Below are 25,134 nucleotides of genomic sequence, written 5' to 3' on the forward strand. Positions count from 1 at the left end.
GAGGGTCTGACGTGTTTTCTATGCACTGAGAGCTTCACAGATCACTTTTTCTTATAGTAAGGAAAGCGCAAAAAAAATGGTTAAGTATGAAGATTTTTTAATTTATTATTTTTTCGCAATTACGCACACTGCTTTTTCTAGTTAAATTAATTCCAGTGTTTCCGGCAATATAAACATATATTCCAACTATTTCAACCGTAGCGAAGCACGGGTATCAACTAATGAAAATCTGTTTGACTGTGATTTATGTTCCTTATTTATATATTTAAACCGTATACTTTAGTTCATCCCTAATTTGATATTTAGATATAACTCATTGGAGATCATCTCATAGAAAGAAGCACTTGAAAATAAACATTAAAAAGAATGAAAAATTTTTAGGTAACAAGGTCTCAAAAAATAAATGTTCTTATTTTTTAAAATGTTATAGGTTGCTATTTATACAATTGGAACAAATTTAGTTTAAAAGAAAAATCGATAATGCTAAATTTAAATTTCAATTTTTGATACACTAAAACTATATCAATATGATTTGTAAGAAATAGATGTAATACATTTTTATAATTTCATTTTATAGGCTATGTAAACCAAACGCTTATTGAGACAAGAGGTAAATTTGTATGAGTAGAAATACTTTAACCATCATCTATGTGTAAAATTTGTTTAAGTCTAAAATCATAGAAATACAAATGTATGGAAGCCAGACAATAAATTTAAATAATAAAAATTATTAAATATAAAACTGTCCTACTTACCAGTAAATCTTAAATTCTGAAAAATCCTAATGTTCACTAAACAATTTTTCTGTTTCGCAGAAATCACAAAAACAGAAGGCAACAATCCGTGTATTGAAAGGCAACTTAGCAATATAAAATCTACAAGTCTCAGAAATCACATAAATTGAAGGCAACAATCCGTGTATCGCAAGACTACTTAACGATATGAAGTCCACAAGCGTCTCTCTTGCTTTATATTGCAGTGTCCAATGTCTACGTCACATCCTGTATTTTGTCCGTCCCCCTGACCGAACTGACCAATCCTCATGTCAGAGAGCGGTAAGAGAAGACAACAAAAGGTGTCAAAAGCGATGTCTTACTTCATCGCCGCGGTCAAAACTTAGGAACAATAGATCGCCGCCGTCACACCTCAACGAGCAAAAGATGGCGGCGGTCATTGAAGTCCAGCCCACTCCAATGTACAACACCTGCTTCCCAGAAAAATGGGAAGATTTGTTTACGTAGTTATCTAAATAAACAGCATTGATCAAACGAAGACGCCTCCAACCACGGACAATAGAAATTGTGGCATAAAAACAATATTTATACCATGTCATGGTACGCGACAATGGGCTATAATCAAGTTGACATTTGTTTGTGCAGCTATACAAATAGAGTGAAAAAATTCGCATTGATGCCCTATAGTGCCAGTGTTAGTTAGTGCGAAAGGGAATTTAAAACATAATATTCAGAAACCAAATTATTTATGAAATTCTTTAGAGGTTAGAAGAAAAAATTATTTAAAAATAAAGTAACACAATTAATTTTTTTTTCCATTTACAAAATTAAAATTATCTATTCAAAACTACCCCACCCCACCTTTTCAGACCTTGCATTCTATAGGGCAGATGATGTAAGATTGTCTGTTTCTGTAGCCGATGGCTAACGAGAATGTTATGTGGCCAGCACAGCGACCAATCCCATTTACTTTTCCACACTTTTCCACAATTAATGACAGATACCCATTATTTTCAGGTGGACTCATATGCGCCCTTAAAATCCCGAAGTTCAAAATCTAGGATTCGAATACAGGACCATCGTTTCGGAAACCAAGCGCTTTACAACTCAGTCACCACAACCCTCATTAAAATTAAAAGTTTTTTTTTTGACAAAGTAAAGATTATATTTTGTAAAGAATCACTGTTTAGAAAATATAACTACAAGTGTTACATGTGAAGTTACATTCAATAGTTTGGGTTACAGAGTAAAACAAAGTCGATAACGGGGTCACAATAGTTGTAAAATATCAAATGAAATATATTTAAAGAAATAGTGGCACCGCGCTCTCAGTTCAACGTCAGAGCCCAGAGCTCGGCTGTAAACGGTCGTTAGAGGAAAAGCAAAACAGAACCCCTTTTGGACACCTAAGAACCGAGTCCATTGCACTGGCGAGGATGGAAGAAAGCCGCAACAGACTCTATCAACACACCGTTTCTCCTGGAGCCATTTTTATGGCAGACATCTGTAAGGATGATGTTGTATAGAGCAGAAATATTGTTTTATTTTTCAGGTGTGCTCGGCCTTTGGCCTTCCTCTGACCATAATTTAATTTAATTTAAAAAATAAATGTCGAGTATCATCTGTAAAGAAATAATGTACTTGGCACTGTCTGTGTGGTTTCTAACTTTTGTTGAAGTGTTTTCTTTCTTGTTAAATATATGCAATAGCTACACAAACAGATCTATTTTTGTTCACTGATAAGCAACGTAGAAGAAGTTTAAGATATTTTTTTTTTTGTAAATAGCTACATAAACATATCTCCCCTTGTTTCTGAAGTGTAGATATTGTGTCCAAGAGCTGACTGGACTTCAATGACCGCCGCTAGCTTTGTTCCCTGAATTGTGACCGCGGAGATCTTTTTTGTTCCTTCTGTTGTGACCGCCGCTTTGTTCCCTGAATTGTGACGGCAGCAATTTTTTGTATCTAATGTTGTGACCGCGGCGATTTTTTTGTATTCCTTATGTTGTGACCGCGGCGATTTTTTTTTATTCCTTATGTTCTGACCGCGGCGATTTTTTTTTATTCCTTATGTTCTGACCGCGGCGGTTTTTTTTTTATTCCTTATGTTCTGACCGCGGCGATTTTTTTGTATTCCTTATGTTGTGACCGCGGCGTTTTTTTTTGTATTCCTTATGTTCTGACCGCGGCGTTTTTTTTTTATTCCTTATGTTCTGACCGCGGCGATTTTTTTGTATTCCTTATGTTGTGACCGCGGCGTTTTTTTTTTTATTCCTTATGTTCTGACCGCGGCGTTTTTTTTTTATTCCTTATGTTCTGACCGCGGCGATTTTTTTTTATTCCTTATGTTCTGACCGCGGCGTTTTTTTTTTTATTCCTTATGTTCTGACCGCGACGATTTTTTTTTTATTCCTTATGTTCTGACCGCGACGATTTTTTTTTATTCCTTATGTTCTGACCGCGGCGGTTTTTTTTTTATTCCTTATGTTCTGACAGCGGCGTTTTTTTTTTATTCCTTATGTTCTGACCGCGGCGGTTTTTTTGTATTCCTTATGTTGTGACCGCGGCGTTTTTTTTTTTATTCCTTATGTTCTGACCGCGGCGTTTTTTTTTTATTCCTTATGTTCTGACCGCGGCGATTTTTTTTTATTCCTTATGTTCTGACCGCGGCGTTTTTTTTTTTATTCCTTATGTTCTGACCGCGACGATTTTTTTTTATTCCTTATGTTCTGACCGCGACGATTTTTTTTTATTCCTTATGTTCTGACCGCGGCGGTTTTTTTTTTATTCCTTATGTTCTGACAGCGGCGTTTTTTTTTTATTCCTTATGTTCTGACCGCGGCGGTTTTTTTTTTTATTCCTTATGTTCTGACCGCGGCGGTTTTTTTTTTATTCCTTATGTTCTGACAGCGGCGGTTTTTTTTTATTCCTTATGTTCTGACCGCGGAGGTTTTTTTTTTATTCCTTACAAAAACAAAATAGGAAAAAGGGAAAAAGACGCTATTAACTTTGAGTGGATTGTCTGTCTGTCCGTCCGTCCGTCCGTCCGTCTCTTTTAGATCTCGTAAACTATAAAATTTAGTGAGAATCCAACATAATAGTATTTTAGATAATTCAAAGTTCTGAAGCAACAGCTACATTTTTCTTTTCTGATAGGTAAAAATCTTATTTTTTAAATAAATAATGAAATCATTTTTTTCCTAAAAATACACAACTTTTCACTATTAATATTGACAAACACGGGAGGCTCTTTAGAAGGGGAGATAACTATTTACCATATTTTTAACACATTTATGCAAATGGTTTTAGATTTTTTGTCAAGTGTTTTTTTTTTTACTTTCATATTACTAAGTTAAGTTCTGTCATGCTAACAACTACTTTACACCAAAAAGCAAGATTACAAAGGCGGCCCCCATCAAATCCAAATCGGATCCGCCTATTCGCAAGGAATTTGATTGTCTAAAGTAATAATGTTTCAAAGATTTATTTGCCGTTGTAAAAAAAAAATTCTGTCGTACATGTTTCGGATGTTCTTTCAAAATTAAAGATAATTAACTTCCTTGTCCAAACCTCCCAATAGACGACAGGGGATGGTAGCGAGCTGGGTATGAACCCGGGACTGTCGAGATAATCAGTCCAGCACGCTAACCGCACGACCAGGCATTGCTGTTAACTTAATAACAAATTGTTTACAAACTAATAGCTTGTAGGCCAATTTCAATGTCTCATCACAGTTAACAACAGAGCTATTGGCATTTTCATTTAAATGGAACTAGAATGAAAATGTAGATCTACCTAAACTTCTGATTTAGCACTCTTAAGATCTACTAGATCTAGATCTAAAAAATAAATTTGGAATAATTTAGATGTAATTAGATTTATAAAAATAAAAAGCCTAGATAATCTATTAATAGACTGAATTGAACATTAAATTTTAAAATAGTAGATTAGTTTTAGCATATTAGGCTATAGCATTGTAATATAGATCTAAGCGTTTGGAAATCAAAATCTACACTTTAAGTCTGAAAATTCAAATTCTATATCTTGATCTAGTCTATATCTATAGTTATATGTGCGACCATATGGTAAAAGTACAAAAACAAATATTCACATCACAAACTCTCAGACTAAAATGTCATTTCTACACTGTGCAAATAGAGACTCGGATGAAACAAACTTTGATTTATTTATTGTCAGACATCTATTACAAAGCGGCAATGTAACTATTTTACAAAATATGTAACCCCCAACTCCTCGAGAGCGCTAAAAAAATCTTTTTTGCTGAAAGAAAAAAAAAAAGGCAAATATTACATGGAATGTACTGTAGAATTTTCAACTGACTAGAAAAAAATATTTGTACTTCAAATCAAAATCACCACAAAATTAAAGCATCAAAAACATTTACATTTACTTACGTAAGTTATACACACACATAACATTGTCGCTTTATACCAAGAAATAATAACGTTGTTGCTTTATACCCAGGTATAAACACATAAATGCTTTATACACACACACACACATCATAACATAGCGTTCTTATACATACACATCATGAGCGTAGCCAGGGGGGGGGTTCGCCCCCCCCCCTCCCGAAAAGAGATCTCCCCTGCTTGGGGGGGGGTCGGAATTTAAAGACTTATTTTTTGCTTTGATTTATTTTATGCCATTTCTGATCTGCTCAATCTTGCCAATGAAGAATCTATTGAAAGAATCAGGAAGTTATTTGCTCCCCCTAACATTTCAGCGATGATCCTGAATAGCTCCTTTGAAGAATCAGAAGTTTCGATTTTTGGTCGAATATGACTAGCTTTTGCGTCTCTAATCATACGGTTAAACTTATTTTTTTTCTAGGATGTATATTTGTCGATGTATCGTTAAACTTGTGTTTTGAAATGTACGTTCGGCACGTCGGCGAATAAGTTTGGCAGTCTTTATGTCTTCCGTCATCCAGGGTGCAGATGGCCTAACTGAGACTGTACGAGTGACAAGAGGTGCATGGCTACCCAGTAACTTTTTCAAGCAAGAATTGTAATTGCTGAGAACGTCTGTGTTGCTCTGTTGTAACAGCAAAGAGGTCACGTCCATTTTGAAGGAGACAATATCAATGGCTTTAAGTTTACGAGAGGTCACGTTTTTCTTTGGCCTTTTTGCTTTTAATATGTAAAGGTCATCTATTTCTGTGGTATTCGGTTAATGAGGGTGTAATATGGTCAGCACAACGACCAAACGCCTTTAGTTTTCCCCAACTAATGTCAGTAACCATAAGAGCTGGATGTACTCAAGGTTCCCGAAGATTCCGGAAAAAAAAACAGTCTTCACCTGAATTCTATCCCCGGACCCCGGTTTGGAAGTCAAGCTTTTTAACCGCTTAGCTACCGCGCTTCTCTTTTAATATTGTTGTAACTCTAAGGTAGGCACTCAACAAAAGGCAGGAGGTAACAATAAACTAGGTATTTATTTACAGTACAAACAGGCATGGACTTCAACTATAGTTCCAGGATGTCGTCTCTTGAGTGACACCAGTCCTTTTGTACCTAAAAACCTATGCAGACCACCGACACAATTCCTAGTGTCAATCGTTTTCACATTTCTCATCATTATGTTGCTCATACTTCAATAACTTGCAGATCACTGCAGCGGATCTACAACAGGCCTTCTTCCTGTATAAACATGACTTCCACTCTTGTGTTTAGTACCATCAGTTTGGCACGAGAACAAAGTTACAACAATACATAAAAGACTTAAAACATCTATAAAGAAAAATAAACTTCAAATACTAACAGGTAGGTTTCATTTCTAAATGCTGTCATGCGTATCCATGACCGTAGTGCAGCCTATAAGATCCAAGGCAAGATCTCATCACATTTATAGGCCTCTCTCTCTCTCTCACTTTCTCAGTCTCTCTATATGTCTCTATGTCTCTCTCTCTCTCTCTCTCTCTGTCTCTCTCTTTCTCGCTCTCATTAGAATATAGAGCTATCTTCATTCTCTTTCTTTTCTTCTTTGTTCCTTCTCGCATTAGTCTCTTTCTCCACACATACACACAAAATATAGAGACACATACACAGGCACAAATAAAATTATGTGAATATTCACCGCATATGAATCGACTTCTTACCTGCTCGATTTGATTTTCTTTTTCAGATCAGCAGATTCACTGTTAGCTAAGCCTATTCCTGCGCTCGAGTCTACATAAAAAACAAAGACACATATACGTCAAAAAGATCCTTTGAACATTTCTATGCATTTTAATGAAAGGTAAACAAATATTTTGTCATTGTACAAAAGTTGTAGACCGATTTCACTAAGTGTCTCCAAAAAAAAAAAGCTCAAATAGAAATTGTGTAATGAATAAGCTTTGAACTATAAGTACCTGTGTTTGTATCATACAAAGTAGGATCAACCCTCAGCCACCTTGAATGGTTGTCAACTATGCCAATCGACACATCTAACTTTTTCTTCACTTCTTGAAACCATTTCAGATTTTTTTTCGCGACGTAACTTTCAATGTGCAACAGCACAAGCTTCAGGGCGCTGGCCAACTTCTGCCACTTTTCCAGAACCAACTTCGAGTCCTTTGTATCGAATGAGTCGTCATTAGGTGTCAGGATGGCAAGGAGACGGTAGAACTCTTTCAGCTCAGTTGGGGCTCTTCTTTTCAACTTCTCAGGAAGCCGTTGAAAGAACATTATAAAGTCTCTGTGCATCATGGTTAAAACTCCCTTGAATACTTTAAACTTTTCTAGATCGAAGTGGAAGAAGAAAACAAAATCGTACACGATGAAACAACAACAGACAATGTTATTGAGTTAGAGAGACACGCGCGCGCACGCACACACATACACACACAAACATATATTTATATATATGAGAATAAAAAAGCAGCATTTCTCAACCTTCGTCGAAAAACAAAACAACTGGGGCAGCTCTATAAGGTTACCTTGTGGGGTTCGGGGCGAAGCCCCGACGCCAAAAGCATTTTCTTGCATTCTTCGTTGCAGAAACGCATTCTCCTGACATCTACAGCTCATAATTCATCAATGGAGTTCGGGGCGAAGCCCCGACGCCAAAAGCGTTTTCTTGCATTCTTCACTGCAGAAACGCATTCTCCTAACCTAAAGCTCATTATTCATACTATTAAAAAAGGACCTTTTGAATAATGTTGTACTTGAAAAATATTCTAATATGAACTTATAGGCCCTAAATACATCGCAAATAAAACCGATTTGTTTCTTGAAAAGATAGATACCCCACATATTTAGATTTTGGCTTTGAGGATCGCCGCCCAAATTTATTTAACTAGAAAAATATCAGGTTGAGTAAAGGTTGGGAAAAGGCGACTATGAGAACATTGTTTGAGTTTAAAACTCTTCTCAATCATGACTCTTATACTGAAAAATTTCGTTTGAATTCTAACTTTTCCAATGCAAAGTCTTTCTTAAAATAATAGTGATAAATTCATGTGAAATTACATAAACTCTGTCTGGAAATGGGAGGTGCGGTAGAGTGAAAATGATTAATCCTCGCTCCTTTAATAATTTCTGCTAAAGATTGCATTTAGCATTAAAGAATAGGGGTGGGGCGACTCGATATAAGAATTTAATTTATAGCATATATAAATTATATTAGAGACAGATTTTTAAAATTTAGTAATTTCTGAACTATAATACAAAAAGAAAAAGTATTGATTTGTCCGATGGGGGAAATGCGATTGCATGTATCGCCCCTCCCACCTGGTACAACCCTTTTTCATTTAAATTTACTAATGATACAATTTGAGATTAGGGTGTGGTACGACATAATATACAATGGGTCACATCAATACGTAGTTTATATTATATAGATATTTAAGTAATTTTGTTCACAAACTATGATTCTCCACAAAAATAGGACCGCCCCCCCCCAGCACTCAGAGGGCTAGAGTGGGGAGGGCAGTACATGCAATCACCCTCCCCCCAACCCCACCGAATCGGCCAAAATACCAGAAAGGGAGCGACATAATAAAAAATTTATATTTTAATTCAACTAATTTTGTTCACAAACTATGATTTCTCCCTAAAAAACGGACCGCCCCCCCCCCCAACTCAAAGGGTTCAGGTGGGAAGGGCAGTAGAGGTATTCGCCCCCCCCCCCCCCCACCCATCAATCGGCAAACTGGGAACGAAATAATATAAAGATCGGTTAAAATATCAATAACAAGTTTTAAATATATTGATATTTAATTGATTCTGTTAGCAAGCTGTGATTTCTACAAATAAATTGGACCGCCCCCCCCCCACTCCAAAGTGTATGGGGGGCGGGATCGATATCATCGCCTCCTCTCGACCACACCAAATAGGCCAACATACTAGAAGGGGGGGGGGCGAAATAATCTAAAAATAGGTTGAAATATAAAAAATTAGTATATATTTTTAACATAAGTAATAAATTCGTATACAAATTGTGTGAATTCTATAAGAAAATTCGCCCTCCCCCCCCCCTCTGGGGAGGGTCGTCCGAGTGTGGGGAGGGGCGATCGCCCCTACCGCCCCCCCCCCTGGATCCGCCAGTGCCTCTACAGTCTACAGTTTTAAAGATAATAATCATCTCTTCAGACTTAAAATGTCATAGAGATTTCACATATAATATAGAAAACTTCATAAACTATTTTACTATTCACTAGAACATACTATATATTATATAAGAAGAAGCGTGCTCATGGGGAGCACATGGGTGTTCAATAGTTATCTTTTTTAGTATACATATTACATTTTTTCATGGCTTAATGTAAACATACCAACAATATTACTTTTTAAAAATCATTTTAAATTTTGTGTTCTCTATTTTTGTATTGGGATTGACCTCTATATGTTTATCCGAAAGACACTCCGATAATTCGAAAGTGGCCTCAGGCGATTTTTAGCAGCCCCGAAAGGTGAAAAGATGTTTTTAGTTTTGTGTGGCCGATCAAAACAAGACTATGGATTAAATATTCCTTGTCCATTGGTCCACTCGATGGGGGGCCGCCTTTGCCTGTGACAGTTTCAAGATCCCGGAGGAAGCGCAGGTAGAAAGAACTTACATTTTGATCTTGTTGTAAGAACTTGTCCATGACTTTTTGTCACACTGTAGCAAACTGTATTCCCTTGATATCTTACGGTTACCATTACATACATACATACGTACCCCCTTACTTAATTATTTATATCATAGATGCAGTAGTGAGAGAATACATACCATCTTTTATCCTTAGGTTCGCTAGAGGAACAAAAATACATGCAAAATTAAAAAAAAATAATTTAAAAGAAAAAGTTTTTTTACAAAGGGGAAGAACTATATCCTTAAAACTATACCAATAATGTACAAGTAATTTCCCTTATTTGATATCAAACAAGTAATGAATTATTAGTAATGATTGACTAAGTAAACCAATTTTACCATACTTCTAACTATTAAGTCATTACAGTATTCAACTTGATCTGGACTTTTCTTTACACTGTAGCAAACTCTACCCACTTGATGTTTTACGGTTACCATTACATATATAAATACATATGCCTTACTATATAATTTATTTAATAGATTTAGTAGTTAGAGAGTACATACCTTCTTTTATCCCTAGGTGCACTAGAGGAACAAAAACAAGCAAAATATAAAAAAATATTTTTTTTAAAATGCTTTTTTACAAAGGGAAAGAACTATATCCTTAAAACTATAACTACTAATAATGTACAAGTAATTTCCCGTATTCGATATCAAACAAGTAATAAATTATTAATAATGATTGACTAAGTAAACCAATTATAACATACTTTTAACTATTAAGTCATTACAGTATCAACTTAATCGGAGAAATAGCTTGAACTATTATTAACAGGGGTCTAAACCAAATAGCCATATCTGTAAATACTGCAGTATAAGATATACCAGTAAAAAAAAGATATAGTCTCTAAAAGACATCAATTCATGTCCTATCTATGTCAATGCATAATTATGTAAAGTTTCAGCTTGATCTGAGAATGGGTGTGGGAGAAATAAGGTGTTCATTTTTTTACCAGACAGACTGACAGAGTGAGTTTAAAGAAAAGATTTGTAAACAATATAAATTAGCAATATATGAATGCAATAATATTTTCTTTTCTTTATCTGTAAGGACAAAATCCTCTTTAGGTTGATGTTGTTTTACAGTTGCGTTGTACACTCAAAACAAAAGTAATAAAATATTTAAAAAGCGCTTTTACTTAAGTTATTGGCATCTCGTCTTTACATTTTCACACTTGCAGTTAGTTTATAATAATGATAATAATAATAAGGCAAGTCTTCGAGTCCGAAGATTAGTGAGGAATGCAGTATTTCCCGTGGCTGCACAGTCTCAGCTGTGACCTACATATTTTGCCACATCCAGGGCAAGCATAACCATTGTCATCAGTCGGTCGATTTAGATTTTCTTTTCGCCGTCTGCGTTTGTCCTCGGCAGCAGATTTTCTTTTGATCTTAAATGTTTATCCCGCGGCCTTCGTGAGTGACCTCCAGCTGTCTCGTTCTGAGGCCTCATGCAACCAGGTGCTCTTTTCTATGTTATCCAAGGAAAGTTGATGCCTAAGCTGGTCTTTGAAGCGTTTCCGTTGGGCGCCTCTGTTACGTCGGCCACATTTTAGCTCACCAAAAAAGACTGCCTTTGGCATACGTTCGTCTCCCATACGGGATACATGCCCTGCCCAGCGCAACTGTCGGACCAAATGAAGTCTCTCTATACTGTCCATGATGGAGCGCAAGCATCTTTGGTGGAAGCGCTCAAGAAGTCTTAGATGTTTCCTGTATAGTGTCAATGTCTCAGAGCCATACAGAAAGGTTAAGAGAACCACCGCCTGGTAGACACTGATTTTTGTAGGTAGGCTGAGCGATCTGTTCCACCTAACTCTCGCCTGAAGGCGTCCAAAAGCGATACATGGCCCTGGCCAGACGGTTATCAACTTCCCTTAAAAGTGAGACGTCATTTGACACTATACCACCTAGATTATCATAATACTAATAATAAAACAAGAAGTCCAAGAGTCTATATTATTAACACTTCACCGAACGGAAAGTTGCTGATAGACGTTCTGTGATAATTAAGAAAAGTTATTTGATATTCTCAGATATTGACGCCATACTAAAAGAAGTTGGTCGTGAGTGTAACTGCAGGAGGACATGCCCATCCAGTCCAACAGAGGATACACCCTTTAGTCCCACAAAGCTTATATGAACTCACTATGTCGGTCTGTGTGGCCAAAATTTTTGTACACATTATTTGCCCGACACCCAATCTCTGCTCATGCTGAAATTGTTCACAATTATTTCTTTTACCTGACAAGAATCAATTGTAAAACAAGGTTACAAAGATAGTTTGTGTGGAAACACAAACTCAAAATCGGCCCCCGAAGTGGTCCACCCAGTCAGGCTTCAATATTTTCAGAAAGAACATCCGAATGAAATTATATCAAAGACAAATGAGAGATAAGAATGGAGAAAGAAGGTTGACAGATCTTGTGTAGTGCCCCAACGGTCCAGCAGATTAAAGAATAGGTGCAAGTGAATGCAAAGTTAGATGTGAACCTGGCCTAACTAGTTCCCCTTTCAGACCTTGTGGTCTATAGGGCAGTTGATGTAAAGTTCATCTGTTTTTGTTGCCTACGGTTAACGAGGGTATCATGTAGCCAGCACAACGACCAACCGCCTTTACTTTTCCCAACTAATGTCAGGTACCCATTAGAGCTGGATGGACTCATAGGCGTTAAAAATTCCAGTCTTCACCAGGATTCGAACCCGGGACCCCCGGTTCGGAAGCCAAGCGCCTCTCCTGGCCCAACTGAAGTCTTATAATTGATGTAATTGTTTTGAAAAAGCCTCAACAAAAAAAAAAAATACGGAACTCCCGCAAATTATTGTTCAAGAAAATGCAATTTACAAACTATTAAAACTATTCGTTTTAAATTAGGTCTAATTTATAATGCATACTAATTAGCTTTTTCTCTTTAAAAAACTGCTTGCACAGGTGATTTAAAAAATTATACTTTTCGCTTTCAGAAAAAAAAAGTAGCCGTTGCATCAGAACTTTGAATGATCTAAAATATTGTGATGTCGGATTTTCAATATCTTTTCTAGTTTACGAGATCTAAACGGGACGGACGGACAGACGGACAGACATTTCACACAAAACTAATAGCGTCCTTTCCCCTTTCGGGGGGCCGCTAAAAATAACTAATTAGTTTAACACGAAATAGAATCAATAGATAATACATAAACAGTATTTGCTAATAGAGTGACTACGTGGTTACCACGTTGGCTTGAGGAGCCTGAGAAGGCTTTTGTTCAACAGTTAGAATTCAGGTCGTTCCTTTAAAACAAAGCATTTAAACCGATCATTCAGATACCCGTTCTTCCTCCGCCCCTTTACAACTGATTCTTCAAGTGATAGGATCGTAGCGTATTGAGAAAGCTAAAAGCAGAAATTGCGCTAAACATAAACAATTGTTAAAATACTATTTCTAATCATACAGATTTTTTTTTTTTAGTCTAGATCTATTACAAATTGAATTAAATAAAGGAACAGAACTAAATTTTTTTTTTAAATTTTAGCTTGTTAATATAGCTATAACAATATCAACACACTATAAAAGGCACATTATAAAACACGAGGTTATTGACTAAATTGGGGGAACCTAGGTGAGTCATTAAAACACCTAATGGCAGGTTGTTTATCGCTGGCTTGTTAGATCACCATATTCAAGTAAAGAAAATAATACATCGTAGGCCTACTTGGCCTTGACAAATGACCTGATTTGAAAAGAACGCTCCTTATAAACAATAATCGCCTGTTCAACCCGAGGCGGCTTAAAGCAAAATCTAAAACAAAATCAGCAAAAATCAGGGACTTGCTATTTGCTGACGACTGTGCCCTAAATGCCTGCTCTGAAAATGATCTGCAGAGCATCGTCAGTGACTTCTCAAGAGCATGCTTAGACTTCAGCTTCACTATCAACACAATACTTGCCTGCTCCAGGTAAAGCCAACTCGGATCCAAGCATCAAGATAAATGGACAGGAAATGAATGCAGTGGACAGATGTGGAAACTGATAAAGGGACTACGATGAATTTAGTTTCCCTTTAACGAAACTCGACCCTGGCTTCGCCGTAGAATGAATACTCGTTCTTTATAATAATAATAACTTTTTTATCCTAAAGAATTATTTTTTTTTGCAAATTGTGCATATCAAAACAAATCTATTTTTAAATAGCAAATCACGTTTATGCACAAGTTTATTCAAACATTACCCCAGAGCGTTTGGTAGTATCTAAAGATTTAGTTGGGAAGAAAGAATTGATAACTGCAATAGTATCTTACTTTGCAACAGTTCTTTCTCCATTGTAAGCCTCAATTGTAACATTGCGTCTTGCAGCCTAAGATATTGTGGTTTCGTATATAGCAATTGTATAAATTCATGCAGTGATTCCGTATTTTTTCTCTTATCCGTCAGGTCCGTCCATTCGTCTTCTAGCCAAAGCATTTGCAGGCTTCGCCAATCCTCTTTTCCGCACCCCTCTGTCCTACAGACTAATAAGAGATGAAGGTAAATACAACTATTATACTAATGTCATAAAATCGATTAAAAAAAACAACACTTTCATGTGCACCGGACACAACATCAGCACAAGCTGCTGGGAACCATTGTGCAAAACATGTATTTTAATCAATGTTTTATCATCAATCTAAAAAAAAAAAACAAGGTTAGAAAGACAGCTTGTGTGGAAACACAAACTAAGTATCGGCACCCAAAGTGGTTTACTCACCCAGGTAAAAAGCCAGGTATCAATATTTTCAGAAAGAATATCAGAAACTGTGAACTACAAATTATCCCCAACTACAGCCCTGACTCCGTTGATACAAAAAGAAGTGACGTGCTTGTGTCGAAAGTCTTGCCGATTCTCATGAATTGTCAGTTCGTCTAACAACTTATGCCTCAGAATACGGACATTTATTAATGGTACTATTACGGCATTGTTAATATCCATGTGTATTCAATGCATTGAAACTTAATTAAGATAGAGATAAATCCCATGTGTCACTTACTAAGCCCGCGTAACGAATGAAGAGATTAGAAACAGGAGTAATGCAGAACCCACGATGACCTGCTGACCACTGTCCAAAAAAACAACAACAACAACATCAAATCAAACTCTATAGCCACATCACAAGATACTATAGATTCCTATTGGCGATGGGACGACATCAAAGAATGGAATAGCCTGTCAGCGAATGAAACTCTATCAAAGGTTAAAGACAGAGAGGAATAAATAAAGATCATTGACGGATCTTGTGTGGTGCCCAGATGGGTCCAACAAAGCTAAAGGATAGGTGTAGGGGAAGTTAAATAATGTAAACCTGGCCTAGCAGATGTTACTGAATGATTACCTGGGGAAAATCTATCATTCCAAGAACAAATACAAACTTTCCCTTTAATTAATAGTAAATCTTGTTCATTGTCTGCGGCAGTTCAGGATAAAATATGGAACACTGCTTTTTAATTGTTGTTTTAAATTATAGTGTCCCTATATGCATAAAAAATAGAGTTATCCTGTAAAAAAATAAATAAACATTAGTTTGTAAATGTAGGTAGTTTATCTGAAATAATTACGGTACTCAACTTAGAAATACAATTTAATTATAAAACATGCGAGCTGCTTTTTTTTTTTCGATTGTTAGTAAGACTACTAAAAAATTCGTCTGGTTCGAAGGACCTTTTTGCTAATCAGTGCGTTTGAGAAAAAAAAAGTGTTTCCTCCAATACATATAACGTCTCTTGCCTGGTAGAGCTTCTAAAAAAGTTGAATATTTGACACTCTATTAGTCTCATACTTCTTTATCTCTGCTTATGTAATTAATAAAGTTAAAAAACTTTCGGATTTTCAATCACATCTATAGTATACTTTTGACCATCCGGCACAGTATTTTGATTTTTTTTTTATGGCCGGAAAGTAAAATACGGCCAAATATTATGCAGGAGCCGGAGCCGGGGCTGAGCACCGGTGTAATGCATATTTACTGTGTGTATCATTTCAAAATAAATGTAATTTTTGGTCAATCAACGTTAAATGTTAACCCTGTTTTTTGTTATATTATAGTACTAAAGCTAATAGTGGGCTAACAGCCAAATGGAAGCTTCGAAGAAAGACTAGACCACTTCTCTCATACACCTTATTGAAGCCACGTCAAATGTCTTTTAAACAAACCTACTAATAGTTAAAATTATAGCGATAATAAATAGTAAAATGTAGCTAGATAGGTTTTAGAATACATTTTCAAAATCTGTGGCATTGCACTTCTCGAGAGATGGTGTATCTGCTTTGGAACTTCTTGTCTGACTAAGGAGGCCCATCCTTGATACACAGCTGGGGTCACAGGTTGAGCGTCTGTAATCACCAGGCGTCGTTGTAATTTCATCCTACTTTTAAGTACTGTTGTGTTAGGCAGTGGCGTAGCAAGGTATCCATGGGCCCGTGTTCAAGAATAAGTCGAATGTATAGTGTGACAGAACAATTGAGTAATCTACATTGTATAGGTTTCTTATTTATGAATAAAAAATACTTATATCCAGGGGCGGACTGGCTATATGGGCAAACGGGCAAATGCCCGGTGGGCCGGTACCAAATGGGCCGGTCTGGTCGCGACCAAAGAAAACAAAAATTTCAATGCAGACAACTTTAAAAAAAAAGTGACAGCACCAAGACACAAAGGCCCAAACACGTTTTCTTGTTTTGTCTTTTGTTTTTTAATTCTTATTACAATTACACAATACACTGTACGTATTATCATTTGCAAAACGTTAGACCGTACATTCTGCTATGCACGAGCGGCATGGACTGCTTTGATGTCTTCGAGGTTGTGTTTGGCCTAATCATTTTGCTGGTCGGCATGGGCGTTTGATGGCACTGCCATTTTTTTTCTCCTTCCCTCCCCCGTCTTTTAATGGTTCCAATTAAATTTAACCAAAAAGAGGGATGAGAGAGGTTAAGCTAGAAAACATTGATATAACGCAGGAAAAAAAAATAATAAAAAAAGATAGGCGCGACAATTTGCTCTTTAACAATACTTAAAAGAAATCACACACAGCCGCAAAATTGCAAACCACCCAGCTTATTCACAGCTCAATATGGATATAAAGCTCTACTTTCTGCGTAAGTTTCTTTTTGTTGATTTTTAATAACATAGATCTAAAAATACTACACTTAAGGCTTACAAAAAATTATTTAATTAAAAAATAAATCTAGATCTAAATCTATTTTATACTATTATTATTAATGGCAAAGTTATGCTTAGTTATAATAATAAGGCTTGTCTTCGAGTCCGAAGATTAGTGAGGAGTGCAGTATTTCCCGTGGCTGCGCAGTCCCAGCTGAGACCTACATATTTTGCCACATCCAGTGCAAACATAACCATTGTCCGCAGTTGGTAAATTTAGATTTTCTTTTCGCCGTCTGCGTTTGTCATCAGCAGCAGATTTTCTTTTGGTCTCAAATGTGTATCCCGCGGCCTTCGTGAGTGACCTCCAGGTGTCTCGTTCTGAGGCCGCATGCAACTCTTCTATGTCAGGCATATCAGTCAAGGAAAGTTGACGCCTAAGCTGGTCTTTGAAGAGTTTCCGTGGGGCGCCTCTGTTATTTCGACCACCTTTTAGCTCACCAAAAAAGACTGCCTTTGGCATACGTTCGTCTCCCATACGGGATACGTGCCCTATCCAACGTAACTGTCGGACCAAAAGAAGTCCCTCTATACTGTCCAAACCGGCGTTCGCAAGGACATCACTGTTTGTAGTGCGGTCTTGCCAACGTATGTCCATGATAGAGCGCAAGCATCTTTGGTGGAAGCGCTCAAGAAATCTTAGATGTTTTCTGTATAGTGTCCATGTCTCAGAGCCATACTGAAGGGTTGAGAGAACCACCGCCTGGTAGACACTGATTTTTGTAGGCATTGTGTCTGATCTGTTCCACCAAACTCTCGCCTGAATGCGTCCAAAAGCGCTACTGGCCCTGGCAAGACGATCATCAACTTCCCTTGAAAGTGAGGCGTCATTGACACTATACTACCTAGATATGTGAAGTTGTCTACCACATTAAGGGGCTGTCCGTTTACGGTGATCCTTGGAGCTGAGTATGTTTTATTGGGTGACTTCTGAAACATGACTTCTATTTTCCCGAGGTTTATAGATAGACCGAAAGAGGCGGCAGCGTATGCAAATTCGTTTACCGCGTTCTGGAGATCATGTTCATTGTGAGCTAGCATAGAGAAGCTCCGTTATGACCATCTTCTTTGTGTTTGTATGGGATAGTAGACGTCGAAGATTGAACACATTGCCGTCAGAACGAAACCGGATATAGATGCCTTCGTGAATAAAGTAGGAGCAAGTACACAGCCCTGCTTCAAGCCATTTTCTATTGGGAAGTGATCAGAAAGGGCACCATTGTGTCTAATCTGGCCTCTTTGTCCCACGTGAAGCTGCTTGAGAATGGATAGGAACGTAGATGGGCATCCCAGCCTGGCTAAAATCCTCCACAAACCATCGCGACTGACTGTGTCGAAAGCCATGGTGAGGTTCACAAAGGCAGCGTATAGGTTTAAGTTCTGCTCTTTGCATTTTTCTTGTAATTGTCGCAGAACAAATATCATGTTAGATGTAGGCCTATCTCTACCGGCTCTGAAACCACATTGGCTTTCAGATAAGACCTCGTCCACTAAAGAATGAGCAACTTAGTACAAAGTCATTAAAGATGAAAACTATTACAATAATTACAATAATTTATTTAGCGCTGTTACATCCGATATGAAAGGAGATTTATAATTTAAATAATGGGTCATGGTATATTCCTCTACAATCGCGTTTTTGAGAATGTACTAGGAGGATGCAAGAGCTTTTCACATTAAGTAAGTGCCTCTCCTAACCGTTCTACTTTCTCTTATCTTTTAATGGAATGGGTTACCTGAGTAAGCCAGGAAAACCAAAGATTTAGCATATTTTAAGTCGCAGATCAACATACATGAGGGGAGGGTCTTCAAACCATCAATTGCCTCAGACCTCATTGTCTGAAAGGGAAACTTTACTTACTGCCCCAGTGCAGCCAACTTAAGCAAACTACAGTCACTAAATTTCATGAGCGTAGCCAAAAGGGGTTTTGTGGTTTCCCTTCCCCCTCAAATATAAAAACTAAAGCATTTTACCATTTTCTACCAGTCGCTGGACTCCATTGAATAGCAGATATATGGTTTTTGATTTTCTTTAGCGAAAGATTAGCAGGCTAATTGCACTGTAGATACCTCAGAAAATGCATTTTTAAAGCTTAAAATAACGGAAATAATGCTTCGCCCCGGACCCCACTGGGGGGAGCTCACAGCGCTCCCTCGGACTCCCTAGCTGTTCTTTGGCGGTGTGTGCCGTCTTTCCACTAATTATAGGAAGAGAGTATTCTAGGGTAGAAAAAACGTTTTAAAAAAATGAAAGATCAGAATGTAATGAAGATTAATTACATAAACACACACACTAATATATATATATATATATATATATATATATATATATATATATATATATATATATATATATATTTATTTATATATATATAAATTGCGGAGTGGGGTAAAAATCCCACACCCCCACACCGAAAATATATGACATGCCATTTGTGGGCCGGTTTATATGGTAATGCCCGGGACGATTTTGATACCCAGTCCGCCCCTGCTTATATCTAAAGGGATGTTAAATTTAATCTCACCTTCCAATTTTGTAAAATTTAATATGCATATTTTAGTTTTAAATGTAAGTAATTTTGAGTTTGTTTAGGGTAAAGCCCTTGGTAGACTCACAGCCGTAATTTATGAGTTACATTCATATATTATGAGCATGCCACAAGCGGACACTTCTTTATCACGACAGAGTTGCCAGCCGACGTAAGATTTAAAGTGTGAGAGGTAAAAATTGGGAAAAAATTACTTTAAAGACACGTCGAAATTCCCCTTTCTTGTAGAGTCCCTGGGCCACGCCTGCACTCCCTTAAGTCCGGCCCTGATTAATTAAAATATAAATATAAATGTCAATAAATATCGGATGTGAAAGCTATATAAACAATAAAACCAGATGATTATTATAAGAATTTCCGCTGCTGTGTGGGCGACATCGTTCCGTTGTGTATAGTTATTTTGGTATTCATCTCCGAAAGACACTATACCAGGTTATACCATGATCATGTTATTGTAAAAATATAATGGTGTTAACTTTCTTTAAGAACTATAAACCAAATTCTATACATTGGTTAGAAAATGACAATATTCCACGTTTAATTTTGACATCTTTCTATATTCCACATCTTTGATATAAACATGCTCCGCAATTTGGTTTCGCCATTTATTGTAACAGAACAAACATTTCAACTTTAACGGTATATATAATATATGTAACTTATTCTGGTGTTTAGTTTCCTTGCTAAATATTTAATGTTATTTCTTATATAATTTATTTTTAGATTTCATCTTCTTCTTTTTTTATTCTGTTGTTATTACATTTTTTTTACACAATACAAAGACAACAAAACAATGTGATTAAGGCTGCCGAGGACGCCGTCGTACTACAGAAGTATCTACTTCATTGTCGCAGATACAAGTTTCAAAATCGTAACTGTCGTAACAGTTTTACAACTTATATAAACACTCTAAACCAAAAACAAAAATTAGATTTTACATTTTAAATACATTTAAAAAATGAAACAAATTAAGCTTTGAGAAAATTGAATAATTACCAGCTGTGTCGAAATTTTAATTCATGAACATCAGGACTTTAGTGTCATCCTTAAGTTCTCACGTGAGCCCCAACTAGTCAAGAGCAGGGGCGGACTGGGTATCAAAATCGGCCCGGGCACTACCACATAAACCGGCCCACAAATGGCATGTCATATATTTTCGGTTGGGGGGGATTTTTAACCCAATCCGTAATTTATATATATATATATATATATATATATATATATATATATATATATATATATATTAGAGTGTGTGTATATGTAATTAATCTTCATTACATTCTGATCTTTCATTCTTTCAACGTTTTTCTACCCTAGAATACTCTCTTCCTATAATTAGTGGAAAGACAGTACACACCGCCAAAGGGCAGCTAGAAAGTCCGGGAGGGCGCTTTGAGCTTCCCCTCCCCCTCCCCCCCCCAGTCCAGTCGGGCACGGGGCTAAGCCCCGGAACCAAGCGTTATTTCCGTTATTTTAAACTTAAAAATGCATATTCTGAGGTATCTACAGTGCAATTAGCCTGCTACTCTTCCGCTAAAAAAAATAAAAAAAAACAACTCTGCTATTCAATGGAATCCTGCGACTGGTAGAAAATGGTAAAATGCCTTAGTTTTTGTATTGGAAAGGGGAGGGAAACCACAAAACCCCTTTTGGCTACGCTCATGAAATTTAGTGACTGTAGTTTGCTTAAGTTGGCTGCACTGGGGCAGTAAGTAAAGTTTCCCTTTCAGACAATGAGGTCTGAGGCAATTTTATTATTATTATTATTATAACTAAGCATAACATGATATTTGTTCTGCGACAATTACAAGAAAAATGCAAAAAGCAGCACTTAAACCTATACGCTGCCTTTGTGGACCTCACCAAGGCTTTCGACACGGTCAGTCGCGATGGTTTGTGGAGGATTTTGGCCAGGCTGGGATGCCCATCTACGTTCCTATTCATTCACAAGCAGCTTCACGTTGGACAAAAAGGCCAGATCAGACAAAATGGTGCCCTTTCTGATCACTTCCCAATAGAAAATGGCGTGAAGCAGGGCTGTGTACTTGCTCCTACTCTATTCGCTATCTTCTTTGGCGTAATGCTGGGTCAAATGAGGCAGTGATTGCACGAAGGCATCTATATCCGGTTTCGTTGTGACGGCAATGTGTTCAATCTTCGACGTCTACTATTCCATAAAAAAACAAAGGAAATGGTCATAACGGAGCTTCTCTATGCTAGCTCAAAATGATCATGACCTCAAGAACGCGGTAAACGAATTTGCATACGCTGCCGCCTCTTTCGGTCTATCTATAAGCCTCGGGAAAACAGAATTTATGTTCCAGAAGTCACACAATAAAACATACTTAGCCCCAAGGATTACCATAAACGGACAGCCCCTTAATGTGGTAGACCACTTCACATATCTAGGTATTACAGTGTCAATTGACGCCTCACTTTCAATTGAAGTTGATAACAGTCTGTCCAGGGCCAGTAGCGCTTTTGGACGCCTTCAGGTGAGAGTTTGGCGGAACAGATCGCTCTGAATACCTACATGAATCAGTATCTACCAGGCGGTGGTTCTCTCAACCCTTCTGTATGGCTCCGAGACATGGACACTATACAGGAAACATCTAAGACTTCTTTAGCGCTTCCACCAAAGATGCTTGCTCTCCATCATGGACATACGGTGGCAAGACCGCACTACAAACAGCGATGTCCTTGCGAACGCCGGTATAGACAGTTACGCTGGGCAGGGCACGTTTCCCATATGGGAGACGAACGTATGCCAAAGGCAGTCTTTTTTGGTGAGCTAAAAGGTGGTCAACGTAACAGAGGCGCCCCACGGAAACGCTTCAAAGACCAGCTTAGGCGTCAACTTTCCTTGGCTGATATAAAAGAGAGCACCTGGTTGCATGCGGCCTCAGAACGAGACAGCTGGAGATCACTCACGAAGGCCGCGGGATACACATTTGAGACCAAAAGAAAATCTGCTGCCTAGGACAAACGCAGACGGCGAAAAAGAAAATATAAATCGACCACAATCGGACAATGGTTATGTTTGCCCTGGATGTGGCAAAATATGTAGGTCTCAGCTGAGGCTGCGCAGCCACGGGAAATATTGCATTCCTCACTAATCTTCGGACTCGAAGACTAGCCTTATTATTATTACTAAGCATAAGTTTGCCATTAATTATAATAGTATAAAAATTAATTTACATCTAGATTTATTTTTTAATTAAATAGTTTTTTTTGTAAGCCCTAAGTGTAGTATTTTTAAATCTATGTTATTAAAAATAAACAAAAATAAACTTGCTTTTTCTTTTCAAATCGCAGAAATTAGAGCATTATACCCATATTGAGCTGTGAATAGGTTGGGTGGCTTGCAATTTTGCGGCTGTGTATATGTGTTAATTTCTTTTAAGTATTGTTAAAGAGGTAATTGTCGCGCCTATCTTTTTTTTTCTGCTTTATATCATGTTTTCTAACTTAACCTCTCTCATCCCTCTTTTTGGTTCAATTTCATTGGAACCATCAAAAGACGGGAGAGGGAAGGAGCAAAATAAAAAAATAGGAGTGCCATCAAAGGCACATGCCGACCAGCAAAATGAGTAGGCCAAACACAACCTCGAAGACATCAAAGCAGTCCGTGCCGCTCGTGCATAGCAGAAAGGACGGTCTAACGTTTTGCAAATGATAATACGTACAGTGTATAGTGTATCTATTTTTATTTATTTTTCTTCATATTCTTGTTGACTTTCAAACCAAATTAATTGTAATAAGAATTAGAAAAAAAACGTGTTCGGGCCTTTGTGTCTTGCTGCTGTCACTTTTTTTTAAGTTGTCTGCATTGAAATTTTTTTTTCTTTGGTCGCGACCAGACCGGCCCATTTGGTACCGGCCCACCGGGCATTTGCCCTTTTTGCCCATATAGCCAGTCCGCCCCTGGTCAAGAGTCATGGGCCTAAGTGAAATGAACCCCTTTGCGTCATTGTTTCTACTCCACATGCTGTGGGCCCCTAATTGTGTTTGGCCCGGGCTCATTGAACCCCTTCGTGCCATGGATGCTGCGCCACTGGTGTTAGGCCTCTGCATTCCGGAACCCTTCTTATATGCTCGCTCTTCCATGTGGATCTATCCAGTTCCACTTTTTTCCAACTGCTGGTGTCGATTTTGAAGAGCTTCATACGTTTGCATACATCAGTATACCTTAAAAGTGGACAGTTAGTGGCTCTCCTGTCTTCTGTTAGATCAGGGTTCTCAACCTGTGGTTCGCGACCCCTTTGGGGGTCGATTGACGATTTGCCAGGGGTCGCCTAAGACCATCAAAAAATGAATTGTTTTTGTCTATTCTTCTATTGCTGTATGTGTGAGTGTGTGTGTGTGGGGGGGGGGTCGCGGCAGAGTGGGGGATTGTAAAAAGGGGTCGCCGAGCCTAAAAAGTTGAGAACCGCTGTGTTAGATCATCATACAGAATGTCATGTTGAAGTCGACCTGGTGGCATTCTATGAACGTGGCACGTGGCCAAACCAGACAAGGCGTCTGCTGCTGATAACAGAGAAGATGTCCCGGTAGCCTGCTCTTCGCAGCACTTCCTCATTGGTTATTTTATCTTGCCACCTTATTTTATAAGATCCGCATAAGACATCAAAATTATTTAAAATATGACAAGGGATATAACCTAATTAAACCGTTTCGACTGATACATCGTGTTTAGAAAATTTTTAAAAACAATATTCATCCTTGTGTCAAGTAGAAGTAATATTGATAAATGCCATTTAAGTTCTTCAAATTATGATTAGGTCATTCTAATTAGTCTCAATGATAATTTTCCAAGTTTTTAAAATGCATAGTGTGTAGATCACAAAATAAAATCATGGTGGAAGTCAGACAAAACTTACCCAAATACATGGTGAGCGGAATCAGGAGTAAAACACTTCGGGCTATCATGTTGTACATGTGATTTACTCTGCGGTGAATTGCTTACATCTGTGTAATATTAGAAGCGGGATTCCGTTAAGTAGCGTTCTTATGACATGTCATTAGTCGAAGACGTTGATTTGTAGTCGAATATCGCGATCAGCTCATAGGCGTATACACTCTCAGTGTTCATGGATGTATACACATAAATTAGATATATCTTTACTTTATTATCAGTCAGAGTGTTTCAACGTAATACGTCGACGCTTAGAAACATACAGGAGAGTATTAAATCATAGGATGGTTGTGGTAATTGTTGTTATTCATTGTGTGTAAATTGTTTGTAATTGTGAATGTGTTCTTACTATGTAATAGTAATACTGAGTTCGGCTATTGTAGAAAAAACTAAATTAATATTTGGTTGGACCTATATAATAATCGTACATCATCATATAAATGGCTTACTTATCTTTTATAGAAAAGAGAAGAATGTAGTATTTTCTAAATATAGAAATGCGCACTTGAGTCATAATAGAAAATATTACAAAGAGAGTTTGTGTTATCACACAAACTCAGAGTCGGTCCCCTTTGGATCCCTGTCGGGTCCACATATTCCCAAGGAATATTCAAGACGTAATTGTATTTTGATTGTCAAAAATAATAAAGATTCATTTTTTTTCTGTTTTACATG

At 37.4% G+C, this 25,134-nt stretch overlaps 1 protein-coding gene across 1 annotated transcript; it reads right to left on the bottom strand.

Annotated features, from left to right (window-relative positions):
* Window positions 1-4,907: 4,907 nt before the first annotated feature.
* On the bottom strand, window positions 4,908-24,562 carry LOC106079104 (uncharacterized). The gene is made up of 7 exons (XM_056020438.1): window positions 24,425-24,562; window positions 14,101-14,310; window positions 10,323-10,343; window positions 9,954-9,974; window positions 7,111-7,479; window positions 6,856-6,925; window positions 4,908-5,015 (listed from the first exon to the last, which is right to left on the bottom strand). The coding sequence occupies exons 1-7, from the start codon at window positions 24,480-24,482 to the stop codon at window positions 4,958-4,960; spliced, it is 807 nt and encodes a 268-aa protein (XP_055876413.1). The 5' UTR covers window positions 24,483-24,562; the 3' UTR covers window positions 4,908-4,957.
* Between the last annotated feature and the right edge of the window lie 572 nt (window positions 24,563-25,134).

This window comes from Biomphalaria glabrata, chromosome 1, assembly GCF_947242115.1.
Source record: "Biomphalaria glabrata chromosome 1, xgBioGlab47.1, whole genome shotgun sequence".
NCBI classification, from domain to species: Eukaryota; Metazoa; Mollusca; class Gastropoda; family Planorbidae; genus Biomphalaria; species Biomphalaria glabrata.

Coding starts and splice junctions, on each gene's coding strand:
- LOC106079104 (XM_056020438.1), bottom strand. CDS start 24,482: ATGTACAACATGATAGCCCGAAGTGTTTTACTCCTGATTCCGCTCACC. Junction 9,975..10,322: donor GCACCTAGGGATAAAAGAAG/GTATGTACTCTC, acceptor TTGTTCCTCTAG/CGAACCTAAGGATAAAAGAT. Junction 5,016..6,855: donor AAGAAAATCAAATCGAGCAG/GTAAGAAGTCGA, acceptor TTTTTCTTTCAG/CAAAAAAGATTTTTTTAGCG.